This window comes from Marmota monax, unplaced genomic scaffold (genome assembly GCF_021218885.2).
Source record: "Marmota monax isolate L192 unplaced genomic scaffold, Marmota_monax_Labrador192_F-V1.1 WCK01_AAM20220418_F8-fsc00021, whole genome shotgun sequence".
Classification (NCBI taxonomy): domain Eukaryota; kingdom Metazoa; phylum Chordata; class Mammalia; order Rodentia; family Sciuridae; genus Marmota; species Marmota monax.
This window is the reverse complement of record NW_026695228.1, coordinates 19,891,621-19,919,582: the sequence shown is the minus strand read 5'-3', so window position 1 is coordinate 19,919,582 and position 27,962 is coordinate 19,891,621. Positions and strand designations below refer to the sequence as shown.

The following is a 27,962-nucleotide window of genomic DNA, read 5'->3' as shown; positions in this document are numbered from 1 at the left end:
CTCATTAAGCAACTCAGTGAGACCCTGTCTCAAAATAAAATATAAAAAGGGCTGGGGCTCGGGCTGGGGTTGTGGCTCAGCGGTATAACACTCACCTGGCATGTACAAGGCTCTGGGTTCAATCCTCAGCACCACATAAAAATAAATAAATAAAATAAAGGTATATTAAGGGGGGGTCTTGGGGATGTGTCTCAGGGGTTAAGCACCCCTGGGCTCAATCCCTAGTACCCAAAAAAAAAAAAAAAAAGTATGGCCTGCATCCCTGAAGCTTTGGAAAAGACATTGCTTTAGAAATACAGTGGTCCCTTGGTATCTGTGGGAGGTTGACAGCAGGATCCCCCATGGACACCAAAATCCTAGGATGCTAAACTCCTTTATATAAGATGGTTTAGTTTTTACATCGAACCTACACATCCTCCTATGGCATTTAAATCATTTCTAGGTGACTTACAATACCTAATACAGCATAAATGTCATGTATAATTATTACACTGTATGGTTTAGGGAATCCTAAATAAGGATTTAGGGAATAAGGAAGAAGTCTGTACATGTTCAATACAGACACAATTTTTTTTTCAAATGTTTTCAATCTAAGGTTAGTTGAACTTATGGTTTTACTTTCCACAGTTTTAATTACCCATTGCCAATGCTGGTCTGGAAATATAGAAACTTGTTATTGTTGTTGGTACTGGGGATTAAACTCAGAGGCGCTTAACCACTGAGCCACATCTCCAACCCTTTTTATTTTATTTTTAAATTTTTGAGACAGGGTCTCACTAAGTTGCTTAGGGCCTCGATAAGTTGCTGAGGCAGGCCTCAAACTTGGGATCCTCCTGCCTCAGCCTCCCCAGTGGCTAGGATTACAGGCTTCTGCCACCACATCCAGCAGGACTACAGATATTTTAAAAACCCAATAATTTGGTTGCTGTTCCTTCTTCCCCTCCATCTTGTTTAGACCAGGAGACACTGCTAGGTATAGTCACAGTCCCTTCCATTCTGTGCCACCTGGGATTCTGCATTGCAGACAGAGCTGGATGGCCTAGAAGGACTCATCTGGTGACATTTTCTTTCTTTGCTAGACACTGAACAGGGGCTCCTTTTGAGCATTAGGACTTCCTTATATGATTATTTGTGCTTTTCTTTTAAGAAACTATCTTTTCTTTTTTCTTTAAAGAGAGAGAATTTTTTAATATTTATTTTTTAGTTTTCCGTGGACACAACATCTTTATTTTTATGTGGTGCTGAGGATGGAACCCAGCGCCCCGCGCATGCCAGGCGAGCGCGCTACCGCTTGAGCCACATCCCCAGCCCCAATCTTTTCAATTTTTTACATCTTTTCTCAGTTTTGATTTCCAAAGGAGTAGGGGCTGGGGTTGTGGCTCAGTGGCAGAGCACTTGCCCAGCATGTGCAAGGCCCTGGGTTCCACCCCCAGCACCTCAAAAAAAAAAAAGAAAGAAAGAAAAGAAAAGAAAAAGGAGGGGCCAGGAAGTGAGAAAGTGGGGCATAGAGGTGCTCAGATGTGCGCAGATGCGAGCTGCCCCCTGCGCGTCGCAGCGCCCTCACGTCCCACGTCGCCTCCCACCCCTTGCCCCGCAGAGTACAGCGGCCGCCCGCAGCCCTACCCCTTCGAGCGCATGGTGTTCGGGGCCTGTGCGGGCCTCATCGGCCAGTCGGCCTCGTACCCGCTGGACGTGGTGCGGCGGCGCATGCAGACTGCAGGCGTCACCGGCCACCCGCACGCCTCTATCCTGAGCACGCTGCGCACCATCGTGCGGGAGGAGGGCGCCGTGCGCGGCCTCTACAAGGGCCTGAGCATGAACTGGCTCAAGGGCCCCATCGCCGTGGGCATCAGCTTCACCACCTTCGACCTCATGCAGATCCTGCTGCGGCACCTGCAGAGTTAGGGGACTCTGGGGCAGCTGCTCTTCAGATGGTGGACCAGTGACCCCTTGGGTGTTCTGAGCCCACAGAAGAAGGGTGTAGTTGGTTCTACCCCAGGAGCCACGATGTGGCGCTTTGTGGAACAGACAGTGGGCCTGGGAGACCTGGGCTTGGCGCCCACAGGTCCAAGAGCAAAGCGGGCAGGCCCTTCGAAGTGCAATGTTGGGACGGTGGATCGGGGCTCCCACGCTGTCCCCTCCCCTCTTCCCTGGGGCTGGCGCTGCCTCTAAAGGTGTTGCCCAAATGCCCAAAGTGGAGAGTGGCTGGCTCCGCCTCCTGGCGCTGTGTGTCATCACATGCTGCTTATTCAGTGACACCTGTCCACACTAGCTCAGAGCCTGTCCCGTGTCGCTCTAGCTCTGTGTTCTGTGCCTGGCCTCCATACTGAGCAGGATGGGTCCCTGTCCGGGATGGGACAAGCCTGGTGCTCAGCCGTGGTTACAAATGCAGCCCCTCGCCTGCCCCACCACACCCCACCCGTCCACCTTCATTGTTTCCCAAGTGACAATTCCTCTGTCTCCACAGCCTTGTCCCCAGAGCATCATGTCCTTCTTAGACTCCAAGGTCAATGTGGGGCCCCCAGCAGATCTTTCTTATTATTGCTGCCTACTTACTGTGTAACCATCGCAAGAGGGTCCCCACACTACAGGATTTGGCACAGACTATGACACAAAGCCACCTCAGGTTTGGGTCTAACCCCCAACCTGGCAGTATCTGCTGACAATAGCACCCCATCCACCCCCTCTAGGCCTGAAAGCTCCTGCCACACCAGCCACCCCAATGGAGGCCGGGTCTCAGGCCCGGACCATCTGCCCCGTTGTGACATTGGTGATCCCTGGCTCCCTACTTGAGCAGGAACTTGGTTAGAAATCGCAGCAGTTAAGGCCCATGATTCCCATAAAGAGCATGGAGGTGTCTGGTGGCCTCGATGCTGCTGGAGTGGGAGCACCCCGGGGAGCCCTGTGCCAGCTGGTCTTATGGAACAGCACCCTGGGGCCCTCCAAGTATCACAGGGACCCAGAAACCCCCCTTTCCTAATAACGTATGGGGTTTTTTGATTTTTTTTTTTTTTTTTTTTTTTTTGTTGTTGTTGTTTTGTTTGGTTTGGTTTTGGTTTTGGTTTCTGATCTGTTCAGTCCTGAGTGTATTCACACCAAATCCCTGTCTGCGGTGATCAGGGTCTGATCAGGGTGACGGTGAAGTGGGTTCTCACGGCTGGCTCAGCAGCCGCCCCTGCACAGGATCTGAGCGGGCGCATTTGTCCCTCGTGTGTTTGCAATCGTGTCTTCCGTCCCTTCCCTCCCTCCTGTCCTCTTGGTTATTTTTCCTGTTCCTGTGAGTGTGAGGACCCCGTCTCTGACCTTCCCTGCACGTGTCTACCAGCCGTCCCCCATCACATCTCCAATCTCATCCTCAGAGGCCCAGGTAGTCTGTGGTGGCCTTGAGGGGCTGTCCTCTTAAGTGACGTCTCACCCACTTTCCCAACCTTGTCCAGCCCCAGACTTGGCAGGCAGGGCCCAGCACCTCTCCCAGGGAGTTGGGGAGTGGGCAAGGTCCTGGGCCAAGGAGAGTGCAGGGGCTGGGGGCCCATCCCAAGCATGTGACACCAAATGGATAATTGGGCAGTGCCCTCCTTTGGGCCACAGGCTGGACAGGAGATACCAGGAGCAGGAGAGTCCCCAGGCTCTGCTGGCCCCAGCGTGCCCCGCCCTGGTGGCTCCTGTCTCAGTGGGCCTGGGCAGGGCTGCCCCTGACCCTGTACACAGCCAGCTGGGTAATGGAGCCTCTGAGGTCAGCCCCTCCCTGCTGCTCGCTGGTCCTGGTCTGGAGTTATATTTTGATGCCATGAAGACACTTTGTTTATATATAATGTTTATATATTTTAAAGATTTGTGCCAAGAGAGTATATTTAATAAAAACATACGTGACTTCTTCTCCTGCTCCTGTTTCTTCTTCTTCTTTGGCTCTGGTTTCTCCCTCTCTGCAGTGAACCCCAAAGGGGCTGAAGCTATTTTTTGACAAGTGTTTCTTTTTTGTTGTTGTCTTTTGGGTTTTTTTTTTTTTTTTTTTGCAGGTAGTTTTTTGGTTTGGTTTTACGTGAAACACAGGGCCTTTGGCATCCTAGGCAAGGGCTCCATCGCTGAGCCACAGCCCCCACTCCCTTGACAAGTTGTTAAATGAAGTTTTGAATAAGAGTCCTGAATAAGTTTTGTTACTTAATGGTGGTTGTTTGAATTGCCAATATATACTATGACTTTCCAGAAAACACCGACGATACACGAGGGTTTGCACTAAAAAGCAGGTTGGCCTCCACAAGGTCAGCGTCTCCTCCCGGTTCCGTCCATACACACTGTCCCTCCTAGGAGGCACGTGGCCACCCAGCATGTCAGGATGGCCTCACAGTCTCATGGGCATGAATACAATTCTCTGTCCCCCGAGATCTGTGACCCAGGGTCAGCAGAGGCCTCAGGTCTGAGGACGGCAGTATGCAGGCGCAGACAGACAAGGCCACCAGGAGGTCTCACTGCCAATCGCTGCTCGCTTCACCTGCTGTTCATCAGCCACAGCGACTCCCAGGGCACGTGCATCTGAAGCCAGAGGCCAGATCTCTGCATGCCCAGGAGAAGAGGGGCGGCAGGGGGAGCACACAGGACAGGGGTGAGAGCAGTCCCAGCAGGCCTGTGCCCTGCAGGTCTCATTAGCTGTCAGGCACTGTCCCCCTAGAGAAGGGCTGTGTCAGGCAGCTCTCTGTCACTAAAACAAATACATGAGATAAATCAACTAATACACAGAGAAGGTTTATTTTGGCTCATGATTACAGATTTCAGTCCATGAGCAGTTGGCCAGGTTGACCTGGGCCTGTGGCAACACCACTCACCTTAGGGCCTGGAGGCAAGAGAAGAGGTGATCCCACAATCCCTTTCAAGGACACACCCCACTGACCACCCACTAGCTCCACCTACCAATACTGCCCAACTGGAGACCAGACCTTGAACACTGAGCAGGTTAATTAATTAACAGAACTAAATACAGTAAAAGGACAGTTCACATTCCCGGATGTAGGTTCAAACCTTAACTCAGACTCCACCAGAATCCCAAGGTGTTGCTACCCTGTGCTGCCTACGACCCCAAGCAGTTCAGAAGCCACAGCCCACCTCCCCATGGACCATCCTGCTATGGTCTGGATAGACATGTCCCAGAGGCCTGTGTGTTAAAAGCTTGGTCCCAGCCCATGATACTAATTGGGAGGTGGTGGACCCATTAGGAGGCGGGGCCTACTGGGGCATTATTCAGTCGTTGCAGATGGAGACATGGCATGAAGTGGGAACTGGGACCCCAGCCTCTTCCTCTTCCTCTCTTTGCTTCCTGGTTTCCAGGAAGGGAGACGCTTGTTCCACCATAAGCTCCCTACCATGGTGTGCTGCCTCACCACAGCCCCAAAGGCAACAGAACCAAGGGACTGTGGCTGGAAACCTCTAAACTGTGAGCCAAAATAAACCTTTCTGTTTTTATTTTTTCTTTTGTGGCACTGGAGATGGAACCAAGGGTTTGCTTATGCTAAGCAAGCATTTTACCATTGAGCTACACTCCATCTAAACCTTTTCTCTTTTAAGTTGATTTAAGTTGATTGCCTCAAGTGTTTTGATATAGTAATAGGATTACTAACATACCTCCTACCCAAATTTTTGCACACTTATTATCCTTCCCCTCTTATCTGAGCCAATGTAGGATCAATGTAAATAACCTAAGCTCTCCTTCCCCAAATGTTCATTATAAAAACAGTCTTAGCTGTAGGGAGTACAGATATTTTTCAGTTGCTACCTAGTTTGGCTGCTGGAAATCTGGGGAACTTGTCCCAGGACCTGGTCCTTTGCTCTAACATCTTCCACAGCTCAATAAAACCTTTTACTTTGGAGATCCCTCCGTCTCCAGAGTTTAGGTTTAACAAGGGCAGCTTGGGAGGCTGAGGCAGGAGGATCATGAGTTCAAGGCCAGCCTCAGCAATTTATCGAGGCCCTAAGCAACTCAGTGAGACTCTGTCTCTAAAGAAAATACAAAAAAGAGCTGGGGAGGTGGCTCAGTGGTCAAACACCCCTGGGTTCAACCCCTGGTACAAAAACACAAAACACTACCTGGTTGGTTGGTTGGTTTCACCCAGTTTAATTAGAGCTCTTTCCTTGTAAGAACGGTTGACCTTGTTACTAGTTGTTCTTGTTACTAGCAGTGTAGATTCCAGTTTATTTACTCACTTCCTAAAGCTGGGTGTTTGGCAACGCTAACTTTTTGTCATCAAAGTACCACTGTTGGCTCCTGCTAGGGGAGTGCTTAGCAAGAGCCAGGCCCTGGGCTGTCCACCCAGCCCTGCAAAGGGAGGAGGAAACAGGAGGGAGGGAGGAAAGACAACGCACTCTTAGTCCTGATTCCTATAGGTGAGTAGGTGAAATTCTCCCTGGGACAAGTCCCTCACAGACCTGCCTTCCATGGGGTCAGCTCTCTAGAGTGGTGGGATTCACGCGGGCGCCCACGGGAAGTGATCAGGGCTTGTGTGACCCCCTGGCTTACACATCGTGTCATCTGCAGGTTGGGGGATGTGTTAGTTTTAGTTTGCCTCTTTGGTGATCTGCAGCCAGGAGGCACATCTGCCCCTTGCGGTTGCTCCCTCCCTGTCCCGGTCATTCTGTGCACGCAGCCCAGACACCAGCTCTGGGAGGGGAGGAAGATGCACTCAAGTTCCACAGGGATCCTGCCCCTCCTCCTCTTCCCCTCCCCCACACCCAGCTTTCCCTTATCCAAAATGCTCAAGAGCAGAAGTGTTTCAGATCTCAGAATCTTTGGGATTTGGGGACATTTGCATAGATCTGCACTGGGTGAGCCTCCCTATTCACAAAATCTAAAGTGCTCCAAAATTCGAAACTTTTCCAGTGTTATGTCATCAGATTTTGGAGGACAGCAGTGTTCCCTGCTCCTCTCAGGTCCTGTTCTGGGAACAACAGCATGTCAGCACCTCTCAAGGATCCCTAGGGATGATGTCACTTTCCTCAGGGCATGATGCCCCCTTTTGGTGGCAAATCAGCAGGACAAGCTGGGGAGTGGCTTCTCCCTTCAGGTGGCAGTCCTGATGCAGGTAATGGAGCCCGGAGGCTGTGAACAGGCAGGTGGCCCCAGCGCAGGAATGCTCCACAGGGTCTGAGGTGGGTGTGCTTGGCACGTTGGCAGAGCCATGAGGGACCCACTAAGAGCCGATCACTAAGCCCTGGGGGCCACCAGCCGATCACTAGGTCACTCTGGAGAAGGAAATGGTGGACTTTTTTTTATTCCTAATTCACTTTTTACATATACAGAGAGGCTTCAGAATCCACGTGTTATAATACACAAGTGTGCACACCCCAGGTCCCTCCCTCAAAGTCACAGTATGGCCCCATGTCCTTTCCCCTGGGTCAGCATGGCCTTACAATGTCCCTGCTTGCCTATGGGTGACCTTTATATGAAAGTAGTCACCCGTGTAGCTGTGGAAGGCAGTGGCAGCACCAGGGACCTCCTCCCTCCAGTCCCTTCCCCCTCCTCGCTCTCCTGAGCATTCCTCCTCTTCTGAGACTTCTCTCCATGTCCTTGGGTCCCTCTCCTCTTTCCCTTCCCTGCCACCTTCCTCACAGCTGTGACTCCCTCCAGCTCTCTCCTTGTGGAGCTGGGATGGAACCCAAGGCCTGGCACTAGCTGTACCAGCCCCAGGGCCCTTCCCTGCCCTTCTTCAGCTGGCCTGGGAGGCCTCTGGAAACTGCCTCCTGCGTGACTCCACCCAGATGGGCACCATGTGGCCTCACAGGAAGCCATCACCCTGCACACCCAGCTCCCCAACCATGTGTCCTGTTTGTACAAAGTGGCCCACTCCTTTATTTATTCATAAGAGCAACCCACCACTCGAACCCTGCACATGTGTGCGCACGCGCGCGCGCACACACACACACACACACACCCCACTTGGGGACAATGGGTTCCAACTCTCCTGCCCCAGGACCCTGGGGAGCCAGTTTTCGAGGGTTCTCAGCGGGCTACAGCCCAGGCACTGCAGAGATTGTGGGGAGTCCCAGTTGCACCTGGCAGCTGGGGACACTGAGGCACACACGGAGGGTCAGGCCATGTCCGGTTGGCCCCGGACCCAACTTCAGAGGTCCAGGGAAGTCCGCGGGCGGCTAGGAGCCCGCCAGCTGCTGGTGAAAGTAGAGGCCGAAGAGACTGGCGAGCAGCTGGCAGGCGGCCGTCCACCAGATCAGGTAGGTCAGAAGGCCGCGGAGGAAGAGCGGGGTGAGCAGGCCGCCCACGGCCCCCGCGATCCGGGCCGCCGTCTGCTGGGCCTCGTCCTCCCCAGGGCTCACAGGGACAGTGCTGGCTGGGGTCTGGGCAAGCGACAGTGTGGGGACTGGGCCCAGGCCCCAGGAATAGCCACCTGTGAGAGAAGGGTGCAGAGGGTGGAGGAAGTTATGGGTGGAGAAAGAGGCGGGGTCTGTCTGGGCCCCGCCCCCACCAATCAGCAGTCCCGCCCCTGCCCAGGCCCCGCCCCTGCCCCACCCAGGGCCTCTCACCCAGGGTCTTGAGCAGCAGGGTGCAGTTGAGGGTGAGGATGAGCGGAGTCAGGTACTGCAAGCTCACCACGGTCACATAGCAGTAGACCCTGACCACCTGGAGGACAGGTAAAACTGGTGACTGCAATAGGAGGGGCCTTTCCTGTTCAGGGTGACGCCACCCCCAAGGGACCCAGAACCTCAGGTTCCCTCCCTGCCGGGGCTTCCCTACCCGCCGCTGGATCTCACGGGCCTCAATACGGCCAGCCTCTCTCCGCAGCTGCTCCACGCGGGCCTTGGCCAGGCACAGGTAGGCCTGCAGGTGGGGCCGGGTGACAGCCAGTCTCAGCAGGCACAGCACCACCAGCACCCAGAGACGCATGGAGTCAAAGGCCGAGTCTGACAGCCTGCGGAGGGCGTGGTGAAGGTGGAGGGGGGCCTAATGAGGCAACTCCCCATACCCCAGATCTTCCCCCTGCCCCTCCCTGGGCCTCAGAGCGGCTCCTCCAGCTGCCCTCTCTCTCTCAGTCCCCCCCAACGCACAGGGAGAAGGGCTTTTCCCCAATGGGCGCCTGGTGCAGGAAGTCCCGAGCAATAGGCTTTGTCCAGAGCCACAGGATGAAGAGGGGAGACAGGAAGCTGGTGTGCAGAAGGAACCTGGGGGGCAGGTACAAAGGGTGGAGGGAAGTGAGGCCGGGGCATTCCTTCATCCCCCGAACCTCTTCCCCAGGTCCCCTAGTCCCTCCCACCCACCAGGTGCCTCACATAACTGCAACACGGGCCGATCCTCAGACATGGTCAGGGCATCGCGGTGGGTCTGGGCCAGCCGCAGGCCGGGGAAGGTGAGGAAGGCACCCAGCACGGAGCCCACCACAGCCAGCGCCACGCGGATGGTCAGCTTGGCTACAGGGAACCTGGGGAGAACAGCAGATCAGAGGGGCTCCACTGCAAGTCAAAACCCAGCCTTTGGGTTCCCAGCTTGCCCCTGCCCCCCCCCCCTTCCAGGACTCACGCCCAGTCCCAGCCCTGCTTCTCCAGAAGTGGCTCCAGGTTCTGGGTCATGCTGGCCAGGCCTGAGGAAGAAAAGAGGATGGAACACAGGGCATTCCAGAGTCTATGAGCCCACTCTGCTTTCCCCCCTGATTTTCTTTTGCTCCCCAAGTAGGAGTGCACCGTGGAGGCCAGGCCTTGGGGAAGGCATGAGAATAACTTTCTTTTCCTGTAGTGCTGGGAATCAAACCCTGGACCAACGCTAGGCAAGCATTGTGTCACTGAGCTATATCTCTAGCCCTGCAAAGACAGCTTTATGTCCCAGTTCTACAGGGCTTCTTTCAAGAAATAAAAGAATACACCAGATAGATACCCATGATTGAGTTGGGGTCAGGAGGTGGGGCTGTTAAGACCAGGCTTCCTGGATCATAGCAGGAATCTGAAGGAGGATGAAAAGCTCCCACAGAAGAAAACCAAAACCTCCTAGACCAAAAATTTTTCAGTTCAGGCCCCAAGATTTTCTACAGATTGGGCAAATATATAAATGTTCTGCTTCACCACAGGCCCAAAAGCAATAGGCCAACCAACCATGAACTAAAAACTCCAAAACCATGAGCCAAAATAAATCTTTCCTCCTTTTAAGTTGATTCTCTCGGGTAATCTGTCATAGAGATACAAAGCTAACTAACACAGTACTCAACTGAGAAATCAGGAGAAAAAAAGAAAAAAGAAGACGTACACCATGACTGCTCTAAACTACAGAGATCCTAGCTATACAAAATGACAAGAATCAGAAAGAACAAAAGAAAACAAACAGGATCCACAATTCAGTACAATACAATTCTTCCCCCTACCCCCACCCCAGTATTAGAGATTGAAACCAGGGGTGCTTTACCACTGAGCCACATTCCCAGGCCTTTCAATGTTTATTTTGAGACAGGGTCTCGCTATGTTGCCTAGGCTGGCCTCGAACTTGAGATTCTCCTGCCTCAGCCTCCTGAGTGGCTGAGATTAGAGGTATACACCACCATGTCTGGTTTCTCTGTATTTGTGAAGTTTTTCAAAATAAAATCTATGAGGAAAAAATATTTTAAAAGAGAAAGAAGCACTATAGAGGATATAGACACAACATAAATTGGAAATTTAATCAACTCCAAGATATTATTCTTTTCCACGTTTTAACTTCTATGAAATTGATATACAATTTCATGACAACTGATGGCATGCAACAGTTTATTATTTATTTATTTATTTATTTTTTAATATATATATTTTTTTTTTAGTTCTCGGCGGACACAACATCTTTGTTTTGCATGTGGTACTGAGGATTGAACCCGGGCCACACGCATGCCAGGCAAGCACGCTACCGCTTGAGCCACATCCCCAGCCCAGCATGCAACAGTTTAAGTAACTCCTTCTGATCTTTTATAAGTATCTCATTCTTATTATTTGGATCTGGAAGTTTCCTCAAAGGCCTATATGTTAAAGGCGTGGGCCCAGCCTGTGGTGCTATTGGGAGATGGTGGAACCTTTAGATGATGGGCCTACTGGGCGGGGGCTGGGGCTCAGTGGTAGAACACTTGCCTAGCACATGTGAAGCACTGGGTTCGAACCCCAGCACCACATAAAAAAAACTAAATAAACAAAATAAAAGTATTGTGTCCATCTACAACTAAAAATATTTTTTTAAAAAAGAAGGTGGGCCTACTATAAAGAAGTTAGCTCTTTGGAGGCATGACCTCAAAGGGGATATTGGGACCTGACCTGATATTGGGACTCTGACTTTGCTTCTGGGCCATCACAAGGTGAGCAGCTTTCTCCCACCACGTGCTTCTGCCATGATGTCTCGCTCATCACAGGCCCAAAGCAACAACAGCCAAATGACTATTGGACTGAAACCATGAATCAGAATAAAATAAGCTTCTCTCCTTAAGTTGATTATCTCAGGTATTTTGTCCCAGCAACAGCTATCTACACTACTCTTGAAACAGTGCTGTGTCATATTTGATACGATGAAGTATGTGCAACACATGTTACCAAGGATCAGTATCTGGAATAAATAAGGAAACCCTACAAATCAACAAGAGAGTAAAAAGAACACACACAGCCTAATAAAATTGCGTTTTTCAGGGATTCTTGGATAAGACATAAGAGGCATGGCAACAAAAGAAAATATAGACAGATTTCACTTCACGAAAATGGAAAAGTTTTGTGCACCCAAAGACACCATCAAAGAGTAAAAACACTCCTTCAAGTCAAATAAAGGACCAACACCTAGTAAATAAAACTGGGCAAGGGCTGGGGGTATGGCTCAGTGGTAAACTGCTTGCCTAGCAAGCACCAGGCCCTGGGTTCCATCCCCAGCATTGCCAAAACAAAAACAACAACAACAACAACATAATAATAATAATAATAATAATAATAATAATAATAACCTAAGCATAAGAAACTGACCAGACCTTTTCAGGATATCTGGATATCAGATATTTCAGATCTTTTCAAAAACAGGCATGGGTGGCTTATCAGCAGAGAGTACATTCTGAGAAATGCATTATTAGATGGTTTTATCCTGGGGTTTGCATGAGGAGTGTGCTTACTAAACTGAGAAGGCTTCCATGTTACTACCAGGTGATATAATCTTATGGGACCAATATTATATATGTGGTCTGTTGATCAAAAGGTTGTAGGTAGCTCGTTACTGTATCTCTTTAACATATAACAAACTGTTCAACCTCATGTGTATTTTCATTCATCAGATCTCCCAAGATGAATAAGCTCATGGAATCGGGAATCAGCGTGGCAAGGATGTGGGGTACCAGGCATGTTCCTACATCTTATCCAGAAAGGCAATGTGCATTCGCAACATTATCAAAACCCCAAATGCACTTCTCTGTGTGTGTATGGTGCCGATAAGGAACCCAGGGCCTCACACATGGTAGGCAAGTGCTTTAGAGTCCTGATTAAACAATCACAGAACATCAACAAAATGAAATTCTTTGTAGCTGATAGTCGTGGCTCAGTGGTATCGCGCTAGAATAGTATGCATGAGGCACTGAGTCCAATTCCCAGCACCACATACAAATAAATAAAATAAAGGTCCATTAACAACTAAAAAAAAATATATACATATATTTTAAAAAATGACATTGCAGGCCAGGCAGTGACACAAACCTCTAATCCCAGTTACACCAGCGGCTGAGGCAGGAGGATCAAAAGTTTCAGGTCAAAGCGACCTTTGTCCCAAAATAAATAAAAAGAGCTAGGGATGTAACTCAGTGGTGGAATGCTTGCCTAACCTGTGCAAGGTCCTAGGTTCCATCTCCAGTATTGCAAAAAAAAAAAAAAAAAAACCCAACAAACAAACAAACGAAAAAACCCTACACTGCATGTAGCATCAAAGAACAATCTACAGCCAAGCCCAGTGGCACATGCCTGTAATCCCAGCAGCTTGAGAGGCTGAGGCAGGAGGATTTTAAGTTCAAAGCCAGTCTCAGCAACTTAGTGAGACGCTGTCTCAAAAAGATAAAATATAAACAAAGGGCTGGGAGCTGGGCCTGTAATCCCAGTGGCTTGTGTGGCTGAGCCAGGAGGATCAAGAGTTCAAAGCCAGCCTCAGCAAATGTGAGGTGCTAAGCAAGACCCTTTCTCTAAATAAAAGACAAAGTAGGGCTGGGGATATGGCTAAGTGCTTGAGTGCCCCTGAGTTCAATCCCTGGTACCCCCACACACGCAAAAAAAAAAAAAAAAAAAAGTAAGTACTCATGTGAAGGGCTAGAGTCAGGTGCTTCCATCAGAGACAGTGAGAGGGGACAGCCTCTGGTCCCCAAAGTTTACTGGGGTACTCAGGAGCAAGCCTGTGAGGCTCATGAACCTCTGCAGTCGCTGGTGGAGACTTCTCCAGCCCTAGAAGTCCTTGAAGTGCTGGACGGGCAAGCCAGCTAAATACACGGCTGGGCAGCTTCCGTTGAGTGACAGAGGCAGTCGCTCCCACTGACTATACCTACCTGGCTCCAGGCCCAGCTCAAGGGTCTCCTCCCGGACCACCTGCACCAACATAGACAGGATCAGGAAGAGGAAGGCGAAGGTGAAGCAGACAGAGCGCTCGCCACCACCCTCGGCACTGAAGTACAACCGGGTGACAGTCAGGAACACCTTGCTGGGGGGTGGAGCTAAGGCGGCTTTGAACAGGGCTGGCACCCCTGCCCCACCACTGCAGCCAGGGTTCCCCAACTCCAGAGCACAAATAACTCTCCACAAATCCTCCTTAAGAGTGGCAGGGAGCTTGCCACCTGGGTCACAGACCAGCCAGGAGCATTTACTATGGAGTTACCTGTAGCTAATTAGAAATGATCAGCACATGGTTGGGGGTGCGGCTCAGTAGTAGAGCACTTGCCGAGCATGCAGGAAGCCCTGGTTCCATCCCCAGCACCACACACACAAAGGCTGTGCGGTTCCCCCTCCAGGTGACCCTGCCTCCTTTACCCATCCTTACTAGCGGGGGCATCCATATCCCTTGGAAAAGCTCAGAGTTATGAGGGATGCCTGTCCTCATAGCAACCCAGGGGGATATTCGGAACCAGTTTGGGTTCCAAGACTAGTTTCTGTCTCCACAGCCCCCTCCACTGAGTGATATTCCCTCTGTACTTTCTCAGATTTGGGTCTCCATGTTTGCTCTCTATGAAGCTTCATACAAACTTTGCAGAATGGAGCTGGCCTGGTGACTTGCTTTAACACAGAGTATGGTAGAAAGTTCTGGAATGAGAATGTACCAACTTCAAGCAAAGTGTCCCCCCTGGTTTCCTGATATCTGCGGTACCACTTTGGGTACAGGTAAAGCCTATGGAGCGAGATGGGAATTACCACAGCACAAGGTGGCTGCTCTATGTCACTGAATTTGGGGGATGTTTATGGCACAGCAGGTAATCATGGACATACTAATTTTCGGGAACAGAGAAGCTCAGGTCCTGCTCCCACATGCCCCCTTCCTGCCCCACCCTGGGAACTGGGAGGAAGGATACATGGAGAAGGCCACAGTGAGCAGGCACCAGAACACAGCGATGTTGGTCTCCTTGGCTGGGCCCAGCAGGTAATAGTAGGCCTCCGTGAAGAGGTACACTCCGCCCGAGTACACCGCAAAGTCCACGAACCACTGGTACTCCAGGAAGAAGCGCAGGACTGTGGGGAGACTAGGCTCAGCCCAGCCAGGTAGTCCCCCTCCCAACACCCCTTTGGGGGGGTGACCCATGAGGCCAGAGGTTTGGGGACCAGGACTGGGCTCTTACCTAAGGCATCCACAGCGGTGAGCGGGCAGGTCTCCAGCTGGAATGGGGCATCTCGGGGCACCAATAATGGCTTATCCTCACTAAGGCCATTGGTCCACCTGGGGACAGGGAGACAAAGAAGGGAGCAAAGGGCAGGAGAGAGTGGCATCCCACACGGCCCCTGAAAGGCTCTACCATGCCACCCTCAGAACTCAGAAGAAGCCTCCAACTTGGGTCCTCTCTGCACATCAGGGTGGGGGACCCTCCTACCCACAGGGTTGGCCAAGAGCAAAAATGTTAATAAATATTCAACGTTGACCATGACCCTGTCCCCAGGCTGTGGTCCATTGATTTACCTGTGTCCATAGTGGTACCTGGAAGTGTGGGAGGAGGTCCTGTGTCCCCACAGCCAGAAGCTATGGGCAGGAGCCACTGCCCAGGGCTGGGGCACCATGGGGATGGGTTCACTCACCGCTCCTTTCTGCCTCTGGGCTTCTGCTTCCCAGCCAGGGCCCGAAGCTCTTCTTCTGATGGGTGCTTGTATCGGAACAGACTGAGAGCAGAGAGGCAGTCAGGAAAGCTCCAGCAAGGGGAGACTGGGGCAGAGAGTCCCAAAACCAGAGAGCAGAGTTGTAGGGCTGGGTGGGCGTGGTCTAGGGAAAGGCTCTTCCCAGAAGAGGGTGAGGGACAGACTGAGGTGCCATAACAGATCCAGGCCCAGTGAACCTGGTGGTCCTGGACACCCTGAATCCACAGGTTAACTCCAGGGAGATAATTTAGCTTCCACCAGATTCTCAGAAAGGATTAGAGACTCTAATCTCAGGGAAAAAGAAGGCTGTATTATAGGAAGGTAGAAGGAGAGGAGACGTGGGGTGTGGCAATGGCTTCTCAGTGTACCCATCTGTCAGAATGGATACAGCAGCACTGTTCCTTGTACTTCAGATGTACTTCAATAAAGCTGTTACCTTTCACCTCAAAAAACACAGTGGAATATAAAGTCTGGGCTTGGGGACCCAGAGGGGGCACGACCCTATGGGCTCCTTCTACATCTGGGTGCCGGGTGGGGCTCACCTGCCATTGCAGAGCAGCCAGCGTGCGAAGGAGCAGTGTGGTGCCAGTCTGTGCATGAGAGTGGCTGTGAGCAGGGTCACCACCAGCTGCACTCCGAGGACTGCCTGGGGGGAGGGGACATGATGGATAGTGCTTGCCAGAAGGTCACAAGCTCCCTCCCAGGGAATGCAGGCTATTTATAGGAAAGCCAGGCAAGAGGCCTGGCTCAGGTGGCATCTTGGGGAAAGGACTGGGATGCGCCCAGATTCAACCTTGGGAAGCTTCTGCTGAGTGCAGACAGCCCCACCCCCACAGTGCCCTGGCTGCACTGGTGGGAAGGTGGATTGGCTCAGGGTTTGCCTTCGGCCCCTGCTATGAATTTCAGGTATTAATCTCTCTGAGTCCATTTGCTCCTGTGGAAATGGAGTACTTCCAATTTTGCTTCATATATTATTCCTCACGACCTTAAGGGGCTCCTCTTCCACCACCTTCTGGGCTCCCAGCTAGGCACCAACGGTGTCTCTATGTCTCTTCACCTTAAACCACCCCTGACGGACCGAGCGCCCTTGCTTCCTCTCCCTCCCTTTGTAATCAACCTCCTTGGAAAGCCTTCTACACTTCTGGTTACTGCTTAAGTTATGTGTTTAAGTGGCAGAAATATGCATGTCCATATATATTTTTATAACATACTGCCAGGTGCGCCCATAATCCCAGCAACTCCAGAGGCTGAGGTGGGAGGACAGCAAATTCCAGGCCAGCCTCAGCAACTTGGTGAGACCCTGTCTCCAAATAAAATAAAAAATAAAAAGGGCTGGGGATGTAGCTCAATGGTAGAGTACCTCTGGGTTCATTGGGGTGGGGGGTGGAGTGGAACCTAAGGCCTCAGACACTGGGCCTCATACATGCTGCTAGGCAGGCTGTACCACTGAGTTACCACCACCTTTGAATTTTTAAAATATTTTATTTTAAAAATTTTTTTATTATTTTTTGAAATTAGGAATTTTCTTACTATGTTCTAAATGACAACCTTTTAAGCATAATCCAAACATGTTTTCCTGTACCTATCACTCTGAAGCTGAGTTTTCCTCCTTGAATACAGTAAATACTAATTTGCTATCAGTAATTATGTAATTATATAAAATTATGTGCTCTGGAGAGCTGACTACTAGCATTCTGGTATAACCAACATCTAAAATAAAATAAAGATGCCTTAATATTAAAACTAATTGATGGGCTGGGGATGTGGCTCAAGTGGTAGCGCCCTCGCCTGGCATGCGTGCAGCCCGGGTTCGATCCTCAGCATCACATACAAACAAAGATGTTGTGCCTGCCGAAAACTAAAAAATAAATATTAAAATTATTTTTAAAAAAACTAATTGATTATTAAAAATAATCATTTGATCAGATAAAAATAAGCTAAATTTAGTTTTCGTTCTCTACCCACCATGATCTCAGAAAAGGAAGCTGAATTTAATAGGGAAAACTCTAGTGTGGGGAATACCAGGTCTAGCAATCATTCAGAAAGACTGCTGAGAAATCCATCATAATAACCAACTTAGTCTAGCATGTGTGATGTCCTGAGTTTGATCTCCTGCACTGCAAAAAAATTAATTAGTTAAAATAAATAAATAACCAACTTGGGTCTAGGGGTGTAGTTCAGTGTTAGAGCCTGAGCTGAGTAAAACCCTGATTTCAATCCTTGCACCAAGTTTTAAAAATAAATAAAATTTAAAATAAAACAATTGAATAGTCATATTCTCCATCACATAGTCATATTCTCCATCACAGGTAAACTTGTTTAAAAAATATTTTTTAGTGTCAATGGATCTTTATTTTATTTATTTATATGCAGTGCTGAGAATTGAACCCAGTGCTTCACACATGCTAGGCAAGTGCTCTACCACTGAAACACAACCCCAGCCCGAAACCTTTTTTACATTTTCCTAGTCTACAAATCCTTATTGCTCACACTCCCACCTATTCCAGTGACCATAAGTGCAGGTCCACCGCATGCTCTCAACCCGGTGGGCCAGACCTCTCCAGCCCCTCAGCCCTTCCTAGAACCCCTTCCCCGCTCCTTCCAGCTCCCCCCCCCCCCCCCGCCCCAAGTACCTCCCACCGAATGCTGTCTAAACATTAGGGCTTTGGGGAGACCCCAGCCATCTTTTCTTCTTTGCCTCACTCCCCTGTGACCCCAAACTAGGGTTTTTTTTTAATATTTTTTTATTTGTAGTTGGACACAATACCTTTATTTTATTTACTTATTTTTAATGTGGTGCTAAGGATCGAACCCAGGGCCTCACCTGTCCTAGGCAAGCGCTCTACCACTGAGCCACAACCCCAGCCCCCAAACTAGGGTTTTAACCATAGCCCTTGCCCAGCAAGACCCCCATTCAGGGGCACCTCCAGACCAAACCTTTCTGCTGAGCTCAAAGATCAGTGTCTCCTCCAGATCCTCTCCTGGAGAGCCTGTCACCTTACCATCACTCCTGCGGACCCTGCTTTCAGCAGTGCCAGTCTTACAATCAACTCCCCAACTCCGCTATGCAGCATGCAAGGCAGGGTGGACCCATCTGGAAACCAACCCGCCTCATCCACAGCGCCTCCCTGCACCTAACCACTTGATCTCACAGGCCCTCCCTGACCCCAGGGTTCTTCATAGCTGACCCACTACCCTCCTACAGGGGACCCTGGTTCACGTTGCATCCTAATGCACCTGGGGCAGAAAGAAGGGGAGAAGACGGCAAGGAGGCACGCATCTCTTCACTAAGTTCGGAGGTCTGGCCAGGGATGTTTCTCACAGCCCCACCCTGCAGCAGTCCCTGTCTCTGGGGGTCAATAGGGTCAACACGGTTAATGCTCTGCGGAAGTCTCCAAGGACCTTCTGGAGCCTTCCTAGTCCATGTCCCTCCCCTACTCAAAGCCCTTCCCTCGAATATGAGACTAACAAACTAAAAGCGACCTCCCTCCATTCCAGTCCCTTAACTTCACCTCCTCCAGCGTCCAGCACCCCGGCAAGGAACCACGCCCCACTTCCCACACCCGCCTCCATCAATGCTCCTTCAGGCTCACCAGAGTGCCCCTCTTCAGGGATACCCCAAACAGGGCCAGGGCGCCCTCCAGGCCCCTCCAGTCCCATTTCCCTTCTGTGCTAGGGACGCAGGGGTCTCGCCCTCCTCCTGGCACCAACCTGGACTACAGATGCTGGGCCAAGTTTAAAGCATACACTCAATGGGATGGACCCAGAGCCGCCCGAAGCTAAGGATTCCAACTGTGTTGTCTTGGATTTTGAGACCCTAGCCAGCCTTGAGGCCACTCAGACCCACCTCTCGGGGGCTCCCCAAGCCCTTGACATAGCCACTGGGGTCCCCGAGGGAGCCCGTCTGCGCAGATCATACTCCCTCGCAGACTCCGGTCCCCAGAGTGGATTCCAGTGGGACCCCAGACCACCTTCGCGGGACTCTGAACATGCTCGGGTCCCCAGGCCCCTCTTGGGGACCACTCCCCCTGGGCAGGACCCAAGCCCCTAAAGCGTCCCCCAGAGGCTTGCCAGAACACTCAGAGGGCTCAGGGATTCGGGGGCGCTCAGTACCGCCCCAGCTGACTCCCAGGGCCGGCAGTGAGACCCGCGCCCTCAGAGAAGATAGCGGCCCTTGGAGTCTCAATCTCCACAAAGGATCCTGTCCCCTCGGTGTGTTCCTGGATCTCTTTAGCGGGACTTGGTACCTCTGGGCCCACCACGCCAAGGGACACTCACCATGTTGCCTTGGGGAGCACAGCTGGGGAACCCACAAGCTTGAGGTTCTGGGCACGCCGCAGAAACTCGACCAATCAGAGCCCGACTGTGGTCTAACGAGCAGCTCATGCAACCAATCAGCAGTCCCAGAACCGGCAAATCCTGAAGGAACGAGAGGTCGCTCGCGTTGCAGGCTGGAAGTCGTAGTTCAATACACTGATTGAGGTGAGATCACTGTCCTAGTCCGGACTGTTGGAGACCACACCAGTATGAACGACCTCAGTCTCTTCACCTGCACCTGTGTCGCAGGTCTGCAGTAAAAACATTCACTTATCCCTGCACTGTTGGGACAGTGAGGGACAATTCTAAAGGTGAACTCCCTTGATCAAGAATATTCAGTAGTTCCCACTAACCAGACTTTTAAGTATTTAGATTAAACTCAGATTCCTGAATCTAATGTAAAACTGCCAAAGTTAAATTTGCCGCCCAAACTATTGTATGCCCTATAGTACAACTGGCCACTGACCATGCTATCTTATGCCAGACTTTTGTAAATATCCCCTGTATTGTAGTGCCTCCAAGAGTCCTTTCACCTAGCAAATGCCTTATTCATTTCTTTCATTCAGGTCTCTAGTTGTGCTCCACAAAACATACATCTCAAAAGGGCTGACAAGTAACAGGGAAATTTTTGGCTCATATAATAGGAAATGCAAGAGCTAAGTAAGATTCATAATGGCTGGATTAAGGACCAAATGTCAGCCTCAGGAATCTAATGGTCTCTTTCATGGCTCAGAAGGAAGGGCTTCTAGTTCTTCTATTCTGGAGACCAGAATGTCCAAGATTCAAGGGCTGCATCTGGTGAGGGCCTCTTGCTGAAGCATCCATGATGGAAGGTAGAAGGGCAAGAGAGGGCAAAGGTGAGAACAAGACCAAGAAATTGAACTCAAAGCCTCAAGCCCTTTTATCTATTTCCATATTTTTTTTCATTTTGAGACAGGTTCTAGATTGGCCACAAACTTGCAATCCTCCTACCTCAGCCTCCCAAGTAGTTAGGATTACAGGTGTGTCCATTGTTCCCAGTTCTCAAGCCCTTTTATAATCAGCATTAATACATTCATGAGAGTGAAGTGCTTGTCACCTAAACATCTCCCGTGAGGCCCCACCTTGCAATACTGCATTGGGAATTAAGTTTCCAACACATGCCAAGTGCAGTGGTGCATGCCTATAATCCCAGCAACTCAAGCTGAAGCAGGAGGATCACAAGTTCAAGGCCAGCCTCAACAATTTAGCAAGGCCCTAAGCAACCTAGAAAGACCTTGTCTCAAAAATAAAATATAAAGTGGCTGGGGAAGTAGCTCAGTGATAAAGTGTCCCTGGTACAAAACAAAACAACCCAACATGTGCTTTTTTTTTTCTTACAGGGGACACATTCAAATTACAGATCTGGGTATGCAAGTAGGATGCAAGGAAGCTGGGATTTGGGGATAATATCAGAGAAGAGGAAGAGGGTGCCAGGCAAGGGGGACAAAGAAAGGAGAAGTGGGCATTTGCGGTAGGTTTGGAGGTGAGAGCATTGATTCATACACTGCCTCCAGCATCATGGGTGGTAGGACAAGTCCCTCCATTTCATTGATGCAGATACTGAGGTTCTGAAAAGTTCAAATCTATACCTCACAGCCTGACCTCTCCCCTGAGCATTGGCTCATGAGACCAGGTGTCCCTTGGCACTCCTGTGTGGTGTCCCCAGGAACCTCACAGGCCCCCCAGACCCCACAAACTTCAACATCTTCCCTTGGGCTCACCCCTTCACTGCTTCCCCATTGCAAAAGTGGCAGCTCCATCTCCACCTGTCCAGCCACAAATTCCGGAGATGGAGTCAACTCTTCCCTCACCCCACACCTGAATGGGGCTGATGGCTCCACCTTCCAAGTGTAACCTCAGTCTCACTTGGCCTCGGCCCCTTCACAGCCTCCATCTCATTCATCTTTCACTTACTCCAGTCACTTCTTCCCTGGTCTCTAGCCTCCATTCCCCACCTACGTCCCACACAGCTGTTTTCTCCAGAGCTGCTTGAGAGCACATGTTAATACCTAAGCCAGACCACATCCCTCCTCTGCCTAACCCTCCAGGGTTGCCATCTTAGAGCAAAAGCCAACATCTTCTCTTATATGCTGGATATTCTATATATTCCAGCCTTCGTTTTTTCTTGTCTAGTCTACACTGGAATTTCCACATACTCTGATCTTCGTTGTCTATTCAGCATCTCTTTTCTACATTTCCAGCATTTCTCATTCTCTATTCTACATCAGATGTGCTATGCTTTCAGTTCGACATTGGAAGATACATGAAATCTAGTCTTCCCTGTTTGTTCAGCATCTCTGTCCTGTGTTGGAAGTTTCATGTATACCATCAACCCTTCCCCCCACATTTGTGGTTTTGCTTCTTTGGTTTCAGTTACCCAAGGTCAACTGGGATCTGAAAATATTAAATGAAAAATTCCAGAAATAAATAATTCATAAGCTTTAAATTGCACTTGGTTCTGGGTGAAATAATGAAAGCTAGAGCTGTCCCACTCCATCCCAACCTGGACCATTTTCTCCTTGATCATTCTGTCTGCTGTTCTTTTGTTTACATTTGTTTCTTTGGGTCCTGAGGATTGAACTCAGGGCCTCATGAAGGCTAAGCCCATACTTTACCACTGAGAGATACCCTAAGCCCTCTTTGATGAACTAATTTTCTCTACCCTGTAAATGCTAAATAGATGAAAACTTTAGTTGGACTCTAAGCATAATACTACAATAATCCTCACCCCCCCATCTGCAGTTTTTCTTTTTGAAGTTTTGATTATCTGCAGTGCACTGAAGTCTGAGAATATAAATAGAAAATTACAAAATTAAAAGATTCTGAAGTTTTAAACTGTTTCATTATGCTTCTCCCCACCCCAATGTGAGTCTTCTCTTTGTCCAGTGTATCCATGCTGTATACGCTACCCACCCATTAGTCACTTAGTGGCCATCTGTTATCTGATCTACTGTTGGGTTCCACAGTGCTTGTGTTCAAGTAATCTTTTTATAGTAACCTAGCCCCATGTTACAATTTCCATGTTATTCATCTTACATCATCTCATGACATAGGCATTATATCATCTCACATCATCACAAGAAGGATTCATGTAGCATAATGTATTTTGAGTGAGAAAAGACCATGTTTACATAACTTATAATAGCACACTGCTAAAATTGTTCTATTTTATTATTATTGTTCTGCACCTCTTACTGTGCCTAATTTATAAATTAAACTTGATCATAGGTATATATGTACTATCTAGGGTTTGGTATTATCCAAGTTTTTAGGCACTGAGGGTCTTGGAATGCACCCCTCTTGAATAAGTGGAAATGCCTGTACTCTGTCCACTAATTTTTTTCAGCATCTCTATTCTACAATGGATGTGCCTGTTGGTTATTCTACACTGGACATTCCTTGACTTCTATCCTTTGTTGGGCAAATTCACATTCTCTATTCTATACTGGGTAACCCATCCCATAGTCCCTGTTAAGGTCAGTTTTCCATTACTGTAACAACAGACCAGAGACCATCAATTTATGAGGGTTTTCTTTGTCTCGTGGTTTTAGAGATGTCAGTCTATGTCTGCTTGGCCCTGTTGCTTTGGCCAGATGGTGGCCCAGTACATCATGGCACAAGCATGTGGTGAAGGAGGACTACTCACAGAAAGATAAGAGGCCTGGTGAAATTGGAGTTTGAGATGAAACTAGATTCTCCACTTCTGTTGGCAGGTGGGGTCTGAGTAAATTACAGGCCTCTGCAGCCAAGAAAGTCTGTTTTAGTGTTATCAACTAATCAAAGCAGGGAATGTCTGTCATTGCCATTTCCAAGGGTCACAGATGGCAAAGCCGGAGAGTGGCAGGTTGTAGCTCTTACTGGCAGGCTATGCCCTCCAGTATTGTCACAGACCCCAACAGCTCACTGCCTATTTCTTTCTGGTTTCTTGTCCCACAAATTCAAAGAGGAAATCCGCAGACAAGGATGAGTGAGTGGAAAAGTAGGATTTGTTCAAGTGTGAAGAAGAAAAAGAGGGCTGGGGTTGTGGCTCAGTGGTAGCGCGCTCATCTGGCATGTGTGAGGCACTGGGTTGGATTCTCAGCACCACATAAAAATAAATAAATAAAATAAAGTTATTGTGTCCATCTTCAACTAAAAAAAAATTTGTAGAAAGAAAAAGAACTGTAGTGGGTGAGCAGGAAACCAATAGAGGTGGCTGCTTGAATGGGCCAGTCGAGGGGTTTATAAAGCTCTTGGGTCAACACTGTTGGTCCAAATGCACATTAATCAGGTTTTGGAAAAGTATGAACCCTATTAGTCCAAATTTATGCTAATCAAGCTGGGCACAGTGACACATGCCTATAATCCCAGAGGCTTGGGAGACTAAGGCAGGAGGATCATGAGTTCAAAGCCAGCCTCAGCAACTTAGTGAGGCCCTAAGCAACTCAGGGAGACCCTGTCTCTAAATAAAATACAAAATAGGGCTGGGGTGTGGCTCAGTGGTCAAGTGCCCCTGATTTCAATCCCCAGTGCCATTCCTCAAAAAAAATAAATAAAAAAATAAAGAAAGAAAGAAACAGATTCAAATTTATGCTAATCAGGTTTTGGAAATTGTCCTTGATAAGTTAGCCTTGTGATCTCCATTCGGGTCTGTCCCCACTTCCATTTTCTCACTGCTCAACAGGCCAAGCCAGGCCACCACCAGGTAACTAGTGACTGTGCCCTGCTCTCAGCTCCCCAGGCCCTTCCTGGCATGGCTGGCTCTGTATTGCCAAGGCCTGTTCTTGCCAACCATGTTCCAGCTGCTCTACCGTCAGTCTCCACCTCTTGGTGAGGATTAAGGGCTTGGCATCATGGCTGACTATATTCCCTTCAGGGGCATGGCTCCTAGTGAATTAATTTTCTCCCCCCTAGCACCTCCCCTCCTAAATGTCCCACTGCTACTCAATAGTGCCACAGGCTGAGGACCAAGCCTTCAACACGTGGGCCTCTGGGGGCACTCTGGTTCCTCCTTGGACACTGTATTCCTACGCTACACATCTTGCGTCCTCTACCCCTCATTAAGGTCGGCCTTCTCGCCCAGACTGACAATCCCATCATCTCTATTTGTGGGGATCTTGCCAGTGCATCTCTCAGATTTCTCAGTGTGACAACTTCCACTACTGCATTTGTGCCTGGGCCACTTTCCCACAAGACTTGGCACCTCTCTCACGATAATGTTGGACCTGGGTAATGTCACGGGGGTTCTTGAGAACGGCTCCTTGGTGGGATGCTGCCCACAATCCCCCTCTGTCCTCTCCTTCACAAGGGGACATCCGCAGACCCAGCAGGCGCAGAGCAGGAGTCTAGGCTTGGAAGTATTTCTGGAACCTGGTTCTCTGCCCACTGTCCTCTCCTGGCCTAGGGCTCCTCGGGTTGCACACACGTAATTACACACACATACAACATGTGTCACTGTCCTCCCTGTGTCCCCAGGCATGGAATCTGAAAATGTAGCATGGCCCCCAAAAGGACTTATTTATTCATGCCAAGCAGGTAATGTACCTCTGTTGTAACAGGGTTTGAGGGAGACACCTCTCACATGATGCAGGAAATAAATTTTAACTTATTACTTTGGATAGGAGGGTGCTGAATTCAAAGCACACCCTCTGGCGCCACCTCCTGGCAGATGGGAAAAGTGCATCCTCCCCTGGATGGGGACACAGAACCACCACCACCCAACCTGTGGACCCCATCTTTAGAAATCAGCACATTTTGATGAGCCTCTGTGGGATGCCTGTAATCCCAGTGAGAAAGGAAGATTGCAGGTGCAGACCAGCCTGGGTAAATTGCCAAGACCCTGTCCCAAAATAAAATAAAAAACAGGGCTGAGGATGTAGTTCAGAGGTAGAGCACAGCTGGGTTAAATCCCTAGTCCCACAGGGAGGGAGGGAAAAGGAACCCACTTTGAGGTAGGGTCTTGCTGTGTTGCCCAGGTTGGTCTCCAGCTCCTGGGCTCAAGCAAACCTCTAGCCTCAAACTCCCAAGCAGCTGGGCCTATGGGTGCAACTACCATGCCCGGCTAAGCCCATAACTTTTTTGGGGGGTGAGGGGTCCCAGGGATTGAACTCAGGGGCACTCAACCACTGAGTCACATCCCCAATCCTATTTTGTATTTTATTTAGAGACAGGGTCTCACTGAGTTGCTTAAAGCCTTACTAAGTTGTTGAGGCTGGCTTTGAACTTGTGATCCTTCTGCCTCAGCCTCCTGAGCCGTTGGAATTACAGGTGTGCGCCACCACATCCAGCTAAACCCACACCTTAACCTCACATTGGGCACTTAGCCAGTAGACACTGACTCCAGAGACTGGCCCAGTTTCTTGCTCAGCTTATTGTCTACAGTGGGAGTAAGATCCAGAGACTAGGAAGAAGCCTCTTCCACTGTACCTCAGTTTCCCCCAGTGCACCTGCTGCATTGGCCTCTCTTCTCATCATTTTCTGGTCCTGTGTCAGGTTCTCTGAGAGGCTCTGTCTATGACATGGTAAGGGCCATTGGTGGGCAGTTCTCCCCATGTGGATGACCAGGGCCCTTGTTGGGGAAGGGGGATCTCCCAGAACGGTAGGTAACCCAGGAGGACTGTTTGCACCCATGCAGTGACAAGATGAACTTGGTGATAGGGCTGCTGGGGAACAGGGTGCTGTGTGCTCTGCCAGACCTCTGGAATCCACTGGTCAGTGGAACAGGGACAGTCAGCCCTCCTCTGGGGGTGGGGAGACAGAAAAGACCAGGTGGGGAGGCTTTAGGACCTGAATCTGAAGTGGGGGACACTACAAGGCCTGAGGCAGCCTCATACTCTCCATCTGCAAGCCCCTCCACCCAGGCCACACTTCCTGTTGCCCATGGAACTCTCTTCCCTTCACCCCTACCCCCAAGTCCTGGGGCATTCCTCTCCAAACACACCCAGAGAGTGCAGATGGACACCGTCTCCACCTTCTGCTGCTCCTACCCGTGGCCGTCCGCATTCATCTTCTCCCGGATCCCTGGGGGAGAGGGGCTTTCACTCAGTTTGACTATGCCATGTCCCTTCCCTGGAAATGAGCCTCAAAGCCCCTTGATGGAGCAGCAGACAGCTGGGACTGGGATGATCCCACAGGACCAGACCTCGCGGGGGTCTAGCAGGTGGACAGCCCTCTACACACATCCCCTTAACGTACCTGCCCTCACCTCACAGAAAAGGCCTTGCCAGGTTATTTTGCCTGTTTCCTCACCCCCAATGAGCCAGGCTCAAAATCTTGGCTGGGGACCCAGGAAGTCCAGTGCTGACTTCTAGGGCGCTTTGACTAAGTTTGAGGCCTATTATGCAAATTCTTTCCCTCTGTCTCTCCCATGCAGGTCTCTGTGTGCAGGTGGTGGAATCAAGGCCCTGGGATCCACGGGTGCTGCTGAAAGGGTCAAGCTGTCGGGCTCATCCTGGGTGAGCTGCCTAATCAGCTTTGGATCTTGGCAGAGTGATAGGAAGGGGTTGGATCTTATCAGCAACCAAGCCAACATTGTTTTCCATCTTGCTATCCAAATCTGTGATGGCCACTCCACAACGCTTTTTTCCCTTGGGATGGAAGGCTTCCTGGAGGAGGGGACATGGAGCTGGGCCTTGAAGAGTGAGATGAGTTGTAATTAGAGTTGGAGTTGGGGTTGGTGAGAGAGAAGTGGTCCAAGAGGAAGGACCAACATGGTCCTCATGTTGGAACTGAAAGTATCATTTAAACAAAGTTTTGTTTTGTTGTTGTCATTTGTTTGCTTTGGTATGGCAGATTGAACCGGGGGCACTTAACCACTGAGCCACATCCCAGCCCTTCTTTTGTATTTTATTTAGAGCCTTGCTAAATTGCTGAGGCTGGCTTTGAACTTGCGATCCTCCTACTCCAGCCTCCCAAGCTGCTGACATTACAACCGTGTGCCACTGCACTGTCTCATTTAAGTTTAAGGAGGCAGCAGGACACTCTCAGTGCACCAGTAGGCACATACTCATGATTCTCAATGTCTTCTTGCTGTCGATTATTGTGACCCTGTCTGGAGCTTCTCTCTGAGCCCATGACCCAACATCCCAGAAGCAGCCCTTGACCTATGACTGTGGAGAAGCTGAGGGTAAAGAGCTCAGCCTGGGAATCTGGGCACCTGATGGTGGCGACCCCTGCAGGGCTCCCTTGTGTTCTTGTCCCCAGCTCTGCCCCCACTTTTCCTTGAGGGTACACCATTCTCCCTCTCCTGCAGGAGACACCCCAACCCACGATAAGGCAAGAATGGGACCCCTGGGGAGGGGGTAGGAAAGGCCCCGGTCGCTGGGGAGGGGTGGGATTCTGAGTGGAAACAGAACAGTCTCCTC

At 50.0% G+C, this 27,962-nt stretch overlaps 2 protein-coding genes across 8 annotated transcripts in view; one reads left to right on the top strand and one right to left on the bottom strand.

Moving 5' to 3' along the window:
- The window catches only part of Slc25a42 (solute carrier family 25 member 42), a 28,803-nt gene extending 24,927 nt beyond the window's left edge, over positions 1-3,876 (top strand). For 5 of the 6 annotated variants that reach the window (XM_046436519.2, XM_046436520.2, XM_046436518.2 and 2 more), the window contains one exon: positions 1,598-3,876. In XM_046436519.2, the coding sequence (XP_046292475.1) occupies positions 1,598-1,905 (308 nt within the window). In that variant the 3' untranslated portion in view covers positions 1,906-3,876. The remainder of the gene's footprint in view (positions 1-1,597) is intronic. The other variant, XM_046436524.2, reaches the window with a different exon arrangement.
- A 3,364-nt stretch (positions 3,877-7,240) lies between these two features.
- On the bottom strand, positions 7,241-19,625 carry Tmem161a (transmembrane protein 161A). Of its 2 annotated transcripts, none has more exons than XM_046436517.1 (12): positions 19,561-19,625; positions 15,825-15,928; positions 15,226-15,306; positions 14,775-14,872; positions 14,511-14,667; positions 13,497-13,648; positions 9,515-9,575; positions 9,273-9,416; positions 9,046-9,159; positions 8,735-8,909; positions 8,524-8,620; positions 7,241-8,387 (listed from the first exon to the last, which is right to left on the bottom strand). In XM_046436517.1, exons 1-12 carry the CDS (start codon positions 19,561-19,563, stop codon positions 8,134-8,136), a joined length of 1,440 nt encoding a protein of 479 aa, XP_046292473.1. In that variant the 5' UTR covers positions 19,564-19,625; the 3' UTR covers positions 7,241-8,133. The 2 variants fall into 2 exon arrangements, with proteins under 2 accessions (XP_046292473.1, XP_058432470.1); XM_058576487.1 differs by having other exon boundaries at positions 15,825-15,924; positions 19,561-19,620.
- Positions 19,626-27,962: the final 8,337 nt, after the last annotated feature.

What these genes read in the sequence shown, in the direction of transcription:
- Tmem161a (XM_046436517.1), bottom strand. An exon ending in TGAGCTGGGCCTGGAGCCAG is followed by an intron (nt 9,576 to 13,496) that starts GTAGGTATAGTC and finishes TTTCTTCCTCAG; the next exon opens with GCCTGGCCAGCATGACCCAG. An exon ending in CCTGCTGCTCAAGACCCTGG is followed by an intron (nt 8,388 to 8,523) that starts GTGAGAGGCCCT and finishes CTTCTCTCACAG; the next exon opens with GTGGCTATTCCTGGGGCCTG.